This window comes from Nestor notabilis, unplaced genomic scaffold (assembly GCF_000696875.1).
Source record: "Nestor notabilis isolate BGI_N333 unplaced genomic scaffold, ASM69687v1 scaffold9889, whole genome shotgun sequence".
In the NCBI taxonomy this organism is placed as follows: domain Eukaryota; kingdom Metazoa; phylum Chordata; class Aves; order Psittaciformes; family Psittacidae; genus Nestor; species Nestor notabilis.
The window spans coordinates 12,300-21,585 of NW_009943237.1; the positions used below are offsets into that span (position 1 = coordinate 12,300).

General features: G+C 34.6%; 1 protein-coding gene across 1 annotated transcript in view; it reads left to right on the forward strand.

Annotated features, from left to right (window-relative positions):
* The window catches only part of LOC104411418 (zinc transporter 9-like), a gene marked incomplete at its 5' end in the record, with an annotated part of 19,655 nt that extends 10,684 nt beyond the window's left edge, over nucleotides 1-8,971 (forward strand). Inside the window, 4 exons of the mRNA XM_010021830.1 lie at nucleotides 110-168; nucleotides 935-1,002; nucleotides 5,495-5,597; nucleotides 8,869-8,971. Of these exons, the coding sequence (XP_010020132.1) occupies nucleotides 110-168; nucleotides 935-1,002; nucleotides 5,495-5,597; nucleotides 8,869-8,928 (290 nt within the window). The remainder of the gene's footprint in view (nucleotides 1-109; nucleotides 169-934; nucleotides 1,003-5,494; nucleotides 5,598-8,868) is intronic.
* Between the last annotated feature and the right edge of the window lie 315 nt (nucleotides 8,972-9,286).

Here is a 9,286-nt window from a genome sequence, read left to right on the forward strand (position 1 = left end):
AAGGGGGTGTGTGTGGTGCATTTTAAAAAAAAAAAAAAAAAAAAAGGACTTAAATTCCTGAAAATACTGGTTCCTAGTATGTATTCGTGATGGTAATTTTGTATTGCAGAACTATTTCGAAACCAAAGGCTGTTGTGGGAATACAAGGAGTTCTTTGGAAATACTAAGGTAAGACGTGTTTTAAAGTGGTTTTTTTTTTTTTTTTTTTTTTTTTTGCTAGAAAAGTGCTATGAGAGATACTATGACACTTTTAGAAGGAAACAGTTGTGAAATGGTTGCATAAGCTTAACTAGCTTAATATTATTGGAAGATTTATTTGCCCTGTAACGTACAAGATCTGTCTGTGACTGTAGTGCAGTGGTAAACGTTGTGATGCCAGTTCAAATGGGTTCCTCTTGTAGCTGTGTAATCCACCAGTAAGGTGTTTCATTTAGTCAGTTGTCATCTTATTCATAAATACAGCTGCAATTTTGTTATTTCATGTATAGTAAATATATTGTTATTTTAAAGAAATGAAGTAGGTTTCTTAAGGAAAAAACCCAAAACATTAACACTTTGCTCTATGCCCTACTGGCCCTTCCTTTCTGCTTCAGCAGAGACCCATTCCCTAGATCCAGGTGTGCTGCTATGATAGAATGATTTCTTAATCTTTTCTCTGTGCAGCTGGCTCCTGTCCTTACGGTTGCAGTGGCCCCTGCTGGAGGCTTTGTTGGTGGTTCATCCTTTTTACAGCTATCCATTTGTAGAAAAGTATAAGGCTCAAATTCAGTTTGGGTGAGCATTCAGTAGAAAATTAGTAGGCTTCAAGGACTGTAGCTTCACTCTTGCAAAGCAGGACAATGCAAAGTTTTTATTAAATAATCTGTATGGTAGGTTCTTTGTGAGGTCAAGATTTGGTTATTTTATTTTAATAATCTCTTATTTCTTTATTTAGCCACGCTCCAGTGCAGCAGCTATGTTTTTCAAGGGACCAGGGAAGGTGGTAATGGTAGCTATTTGCATGTAAGTTAAAAAAGTTTTGTTTAAGCAAGGATAAAATGATTTATTTTCATTATCCTGAAAATGAGAACAGTCTGTGTATTCAAGCTAAAGATACCTGTGTTTCTGTAACTGATACTAAAAGATTTGCTTATTCATTGTTGGTGGGACAGAGTTTAGGTAAATACATTCATCAATATATAGACATCAGGATTAATATATATCTCTGATCAGAGAAGAGCAAATTTTTTGATCAAACTAAACTTAAAGCAAACACTAAAATTTTGAAGGACATGGAGAGGCAGGCATTTAAAGTTGTCATTTTTTCTTCTCCTTCCTGGGAGGAGCTTCTCATATGTTTTAAATAATCGTCCATATAACCAACAGAAAAGAATTAACTTCTTTCTGCTGTTATTCAGGGATATTTTAGGAGGTTTTTGCCTTTCACATGTGTTACAGGTTTGAATAAAACAAAACTAACTATACCTATTTAAAGCAAATGAACACAGATACTATCTGGCATGAAACACACAGATGTGTGTTATGTTTCTGTTGGGAGAAAACAACATTTTGAGCAGGAAATACCTCTTTGAGTTTTCCTACAAAACTATATGCTTTTTGCTGGGGAAAGGGGAAGGGCCTCAAACCGTGTTTGACTGAAAACCTACCTCTTTAGTATTCTACTAGTAATTATTCAGAGCTTTCTAAGTAAAAACATGCAAGAATTGCTAGTACGGATGTTTATAATGCGGAAAAAAAAGGGGGGAAGGGCTTGTATGGTAACTTTTACCTTCTTCACTTTCTTACAGTCATACAGAGAAAACAGACCTTTCCTCCTGCTTTGTAAATAGAGCATTGCTATAAACATTGCACTCTGCACTTCATAAATACCTTTTGAATGATTAGGTAATTTTATAGATGAACGCCTGGCAGCTAGGCCAGCAGAAGTTTGTAGAGCCTGTTGTATTGCTCAGTCATCTTTATGTGGAACTTCTTAGAAGTGGCACTCAAAAATACCTGATGGATTTTCAGAGGTCTTAGTCAAGGGTACTGTCAGTGCTCCTTGTTTGTGGCCCTCATCTTAGTTGACACCAGCATGATTTTTAGTGGCTTCTGGTTTGGGGTTGAGAAAGGCCAATCTGCCTTAACTTCTCCAGTTGTGATGATTAGGTAGGCTTCTCACAAACTTCAGGCTTCCATAGTGAGGATGAAATGTGGTTCAGTCAAAGGCAGAGTTCTAGCTAGCTTCAAAGGCAGACTAGCTGCATTGGCACCCTCTGTGTTGTTAATAGAATTGCTATGTGCAAGGAAAATCTTTGAAAGCTGTGGTAGGAAAATACAGGAAGGTAATGCTTTTATCAAAAAGGGAATGCTACATTTTTAGCAAAACATTCTTCAGAGTCTGGCATTGTTGCAGTGATTTCATTGTCATGCTAGTGCTTTACCTTTTAAACAATATAAAGTTCGCATGGCATATAATATTTATAAAAAATTACTAGTGGTCCAGGATGTTAGTAATGTTACTGCTTCTTTAGAATTAGATGTGATGAAACATGTTTAGTTCTCAAATGAAATGTTGAGCCTACATAGACTATTTTTCTCCATAGATTCATAATGGATCTAAATACTTAATATTTTCAGTTTGATTATTTTGACTTCTTTTTGGTTTTGTTTTTGTTTTTTTGTTTTTTATTTTTTTTAAAGTATATCAGACCAGGTCCTTCTAGACCATTGCTTATGTGGTAAGGTAGAGCATAAAAAGCAGGCAGTCCCATCACAGTACAATTCCCTGTATGTATTTCTCAGTTCCTCATAATTCCTATTCCCCAGATACATCTTGGGTTTTTGTGGTGGTCATCTTTCAAAACAAATTTGGAATTATAAATTTGTAAGAAGTGCCCTTTAATTCCTTTCAAGTTTACAGTGCAGTCAGCATAGATGTATTTAAATTTGTTTTAACTGTAATTTAAATTAAGTTAGGAACCTTGTTTTGAATAATTGATGTTGATCTACTTTTGCACTTGTGGTGGTGTTTTTTTTTTTTTTTCCCTCTTGTCCAAAGAGAGGCTGATTCTCTTCATGTATCAGTACATTTTAAAGTTACCAATTAAATTTAGACTTTACACTAAAATCGACAGGGTTTGTGACACTTCTTTATCTGTTTCAATACTTCTTCCTCCTTCCCACCAGTTTTGTTGGTGAATATTTGCCTCCTACATGGACTTTAGAATACTGTTACAAACAGTCGTGTTGAATGAAACTGTTTATTTTCTAGGTGCAGGAGAGGCTTATTAGAAAATGCTGTATAGTAGTAAGTTTAGTAAGTACAGTAATAGAATTGTACTAGTGAAACATGGTGGGTATCACCATTATTATTGTTATTATTTCTTGGCATGATGTCCAAAACATTACAATCAAACCTTTTCAAATTTTACCTAGCTTTGGTTCAAGTTCTGTTAAGATTTCCTACTCTTTGAGGTCCATGTGGATAGAAATGAGATAGCTGAAACAGTCAGTCTGGTTCATTTCAGTAAAATAGAGAATATACTTTCTGATTTGGTGGTCACTGATGTAAAAGATAACTTTGTTTCAAACTGATTGAGATACTGAGTATCTCTCTTGTCAGAATCTGCTGGTTTTGGACTTGTTCTGCTGTTTAAAAAGTTAGTAGTTTTATCTTCAGTAGAATTTAGGCTTTCATAGGGCTTAGTATTTTCAAATGCAGTGGTGAATTTGTTTTTTAAAGCAAAACGTATTTTACTTGCAGTAAAAACCTGACTTTGTTTTTTCTTTTCCCCCAAAATGACTTTTATCTATTATCTTATATTGATGTGAACATCTAGTCAGAAAGGAAACACTAAATAGCCTTGATGGCTCTCTAGACTCATGTTTTCTGTAATGATTTCCAGCAAGGTGCTCTTTCTGTCCTATGTCTCCGACTTCTTGGACATCATTAATAGATGGATTTTGCTGGGCCTGACATTTGAAAATCTTAGTGTCATTTATTTTTAGATTTCTAGGGTGCCAGATTTCTTCACAAATTCATAATCTGTAGGGGTGAAATAATATCATCTGAGTGCCTACTGTGTCATCTGAACAGGTGGGGCCCCACAACTGAAATGTACCTTCAGATAAGCTGTCAACTCCAATAATACAACATTGAGAAAAACAAAAGTCAAGAGACTGTGCTCATGAATCCCACTATAATTTATTTAATTTTTTTCCTATGCTAAAGATGCACTATGCTGTGAATTGGAGGAACTTAAAATTAACGCAGAACTTGCAATTAACGGAGTTTAAATTATAGTTTATTGTTACAACAGCCTTCCTTTCTTCTTGGAATATCCACTAACTGCTGCATTTTTTACTTTCCTCCTATAAATTATGGAAATGCTTCACCATCACATGAGGTAATGAGACTAAATTAGAAATTGTGAAGCATATTCAGGCTCTTGTATGGCAGGAGTTATAGAAAACAGTGCTACCTCTTACTTGAAGAAGAGAATGTATTTTCACAGAAATTCTTTGAGGATGACCTTGGAAATGAATCTGATTAAATCAATTATATAATTTGGTGTATGGCAAGGGTCTCGACTTCTGCTTCCTCTAACTTAAATATAATTTTCAGCATCTGGTTGTTCAAGAATGCAGCTGCAAGATGTTGTTGATATTTATTTATAACACTTAATTTCATTTGAATACTTTAAAAAAATGCCAATAAGATAAGATGAAATATATTTAAAGAAGAGGAGAATGTTAATAGTCCTTTAGTCTAATTTTCTTTGCAATATGATTGTAACAATTACCCTAGTGATTCTGATAGTGAATATTTGAAGTGAGAATGTAGACTTGGATTTTAGTGTTGATAGCTACCTTTCTCTGTACAACATAACATGATGCTTACTTCAGGGAACCTGTAACCTAAAAGGCTTGGCAGGTCACACTGGACATCTTAATAGAAAAGTTCCATAGAGAATTTTTACAGTGTAATCTAATGACAGCCTTGCCTGTCTGTCTGTTGTCTTATGTTTCTATCCTACTGGGAATTGCCCAAGCTAAGATTAAAGTAGGGAACCTTGGACTCCAGTATTAGGAGGGAATGTATAGGAGGCAAAGACCGAAAGGAGAAAAAAGGACTGAAAAAAAGGAAAGAAAGGACTGAAAGAGAAAATGAAATCATTAAGACTTATTTTCCCACTGGTAGGCAGTTGGTTGTTCTAAGTAGCGAATATGATAGTACTTTTTATGAAGTGTAACTGCTTAGAGGTTAATGATTTTTGAAAAATAAAAAAATCTTTGCATATGAAGTTTAGCTGAAAAGGTATTTTAACGGTAACCATGCAGAAAATCTGTATGCCTTATCTGCCTTTATAGGTCTGTAATGATTAAACTGATACTTGGTTTTGCCACTTACTGGCAGGTAATGCATGATTATAGAGCACTTGTGGTTTTGCTGAAAATATAAAAGACCAGATATTCTGTTGTTCTTTAGCTTATTTCTTCTCTTTGTTTTCAGAAATGGGTTGAATTTTTTCTTTAAGCTACTTGCTTGGGTTTACACGGGTTCTGCAAGTATGTTTTCAGAAGCCATACATTCTTTAGCAGACACATGTAACCAGGTGAGTATTTTTCCTATTCTGCTTAAGTTATTAGCACTTATAATGATTTTTCAGGAATAAAGATAGATATTTACAGTAGTTGTATTACACTTGAAAGCAATAATTCAATCTACTAGTGCTTCGTAGTTGCCTATACTGTCTCAATAGGAAACACCAGTGAAATGAAAACAGTATTTTATTTAGGAGGACTGGAGCGCATAGCAAAATACCTTTCTCTTTATAAAGTTTGCTCATAGATAACACTGACATTGTAGAGAAGCCTAGAAATTCTAAGTGTATTAGTCACAACTTTTATTAAAAATTACTCAGATTTTGCTGTGGTGTATATTTACAGTGCTCTTCCTGTTCAATACCCATGATAATGTAGTGTTTTGTATGGTTTACATGCTTCCTAGAATTAATAGTAGTATATTCTAGGAGGGAAAAAAGCTAGTACTTAATCTAATGACCATTTAAATAATCTGGAGGGAAAACAGTCTTAACGATGTTTTTTAAGTAAGCAGTTTCATCTGGGAGAGGGTGTTTTTGTGTTTTATTATTAAGTAATTTGTAGTTTCAGTCATAGAGATTACAAAGCCTGCCCAGAGCTTGACAAGCTCTCTGTGCATGTGGTGGAAGATGTTCTTTTTTTCTGTATGCCTGTAGTATACACACTTATTTTTTAGCTTCCCAGAGACACAAAATAATGTTATTGCTGTATACAGTTTTTATCAAACTGTAGGCAGATGAAGGCATATTTTGTCAGAAATTCACATTACTTTAGAAAAGTTGCTAAGCTCAGAGCTCTTTCTACTGTTTCCCAATCTGAGTGCAAAGCTGTTATTACTCAGTTGCAGATTTACTTGCCAAAACTGGTGGTTTCAAAAGGTTTATTTAGCTACATTTTATTTTTTTTTATTTTTTTATTCATTTTTTTTTAATTTGATGCCAGTGATCTAACTGGGGTCCTTAAAATAACTGACCTAATCTACAAGCCTTAACTGCAGAAGGAATCTAGAAAGAGTCACTGGTAATGATCAAGTTTGGAGTAGTATTTTGGACTAGTATTTCTGTAAATGTAATACTGTTTGTAATACATCTGCATTATTTCAAACCACCTGCCCCAGTTACTTCTGTTCTTTAGACAAGTATTGTTTTTTCATTTTTCTGTACTTCAGTTGCAGTTTATTTTCTCAGTAACTATCAAGATGGAAGTGCACCAGAAAAGAGTAAACAGGTTATAGTATGAGTCAAATATATAAACATTAGGAAGTAAGTCCCAGGGCAGGATTAATTTTGTTTGTCACAATGGTATGTGTTATATGACCAGTCTTACGTTTAGGATATGGTGTCAGAACAAAATCTGGGTAATTTGGGTTGCATGCTGCTGCTTCTCTGCCTTGCTCCTCCTGGACAAGAATGATTTATCCGTCAGTTATCTTGAAGTATTATTGAGTGCCTGTCCAGATGATTAGGAAAAAAAAAAAAAAAAGGTGTATTTTAATTTGTATTAATGTAAGAATGAGACATGTCAGAATGTAGATTCTGAAGTTTTTTCAGAAATGAGTTGAAAGAGAGGAGCTGTAGTAAGCAGAACTATACTGAGCTACTTTATGGATTGTAAGTAGGATTGGAAACTAAGATGAAGTACATAGTATGCCTCTTTCTTATTGGTTAAATGTTAACTTGAAATACTTTTCCTGTCACTTATGGTAATAGAATGACAGGCTTTGTTACTTAGTCATCTTGTGGTAGAATAACGATGAGAATTTGAGCATCTCTTTTTCTATTCCTCAGCTGCCTTAGCAGCCTCTCACAGCACAAGTAGCCACCACATACCTGGCACATTTACGTTGATAGGTGATGTGGCAGTCTCAAAGCTGGGCACATAATGTAGCATGCAGAGACAAAATTATTGTTGTGTCTTTCACAATTTTCTTTAGTATGCTTGAGACATACATTATGAGATGCTGAAATTTTCCCTTCTTCCACTGTAGAAGGAATTCTTCTTGTTGCTGTTTTTGATACAATAAGGCTTTGGAAGCAAAATAAGTACTTCAAGATGAGTGGTTGGAACCCTCCTGCAGCTCAAGCAAGAGAAATCCTTGGATAGCTTGTGACTCATATAAAATGCAACAGTGCTCCTCCAAATTTGAGGAACGTATGGAATCTTAGAGCAGATTAAATATCCTAAAAAGCATCTTAACATAATTTTGGCTACCTTTTTGCTTCAGTTGTACTTAGTATGTTTCTCTGTCCAGAAAGACTGAGTTGAGGACTCGCATTTTGCATGCTATTTTTCAGTAAATGGTTTCACACAACCTTTCAGCTGTTCCAGCTGTTGAAGACAGTGGCACTACTACCTTAGCTGATAATACTTGAAGGCTGCCTCCCCATAAGTTTTTTTTAAGCATGTGATTTTCATGTGGCCAACCCTGTCAGTTTATAGGTGAACCAAGTTTGGTAGTGGTATTATCTACCATTTATATGTGGAAGAGCTATTCTGTTTTTTAACTGTGAAAGTTAATTGGTGCAATGCTCAAATACTTGAATATGTGGTTTTGGGGAAAACGCAGGAGAAAACTTGCTGCCTCAAAGCAGTTTCCTGCTGTGAATACTGAAGTGTCTAAGTTTGAATACTTGTTACCACGTTTCAATAATTCAGACTCCTAAAACAAAGCACGTGCTTTGCGAAATCAAGATCTAGATTTATAACTTACTGCATCAATAGTTTAACACATGCCTAAATAAGTATGTCCCAAATGGGCCATTTAGATAGCAAGAGGTTTTTATTTCTTCCTTCAAAATATTTTTCTTTGGAGTAGTTCGCTACTGATAGAAGCTGCAGTGTAAAATTATTGCTTTCAATGTAGTGTGCCATCACCACAGTCTGTATAATTTCTCTTCAAGAGGACTTTATTTAAATAGGTTTGTTCCCTAAACAGCTTCATTCCTTCACGCTGAAGTAGAGCAACACACTTGTGATTGCACGTAGCGTTCACTTTCAGTTGCAAGTCTAGAATTATAATTAATAGTAATTATATATACACACACTATATGTGGTTATCTATACATTACATATATAGGTATAATTAACATTTTTTTGGGGGGTGGTAGATTTAGATGACAGATTCTGAGGATTTTATTTCAGCTCTAATAAAGTATCAGTAACAAAGCATGTGTGCAGATTGACAAATTGCATCTGCCTTAATCATTCAAGTTCTGTTGATATAGAATGTTCCTAAGTATTGTTGTTATTTTAACAAAGTTTTGTTTCCTTTGTCCTAAATAGGCATTGCTAGCTTTGGGCATCAGTCAGTCTGCAAGGACACCTGACCCTAGTCATCCGTAAGCTTTTTGAGTAAATAATGATTTTATAAATTATATTTAGCAGTAAGATCAGTTCTTGTTTGTGCAGCAACTTGTTCTTTTTTTTTTTTTTTTTGTGTTATGCTTTTTGACATGTATTACTTTTGACATTATTTCTTTAAGTTATTTTGGGCTCTTCTGCCTCTTCCAATTGATAGTTTTACTTTGTTTTTAAACAGGGTTCACATGAATAAGATTTTTTAAAAAAATAATAACTGTCCTTTCTCTATTTTCAACAAAGTGCTTTTTTGCAAGGCAGCTACATGTATCATAGAGATCCGTTTGACTCAAACTACTGTTTGTTTTTATCTGAGTAGAATCATAGAATCATAGAATAGTTA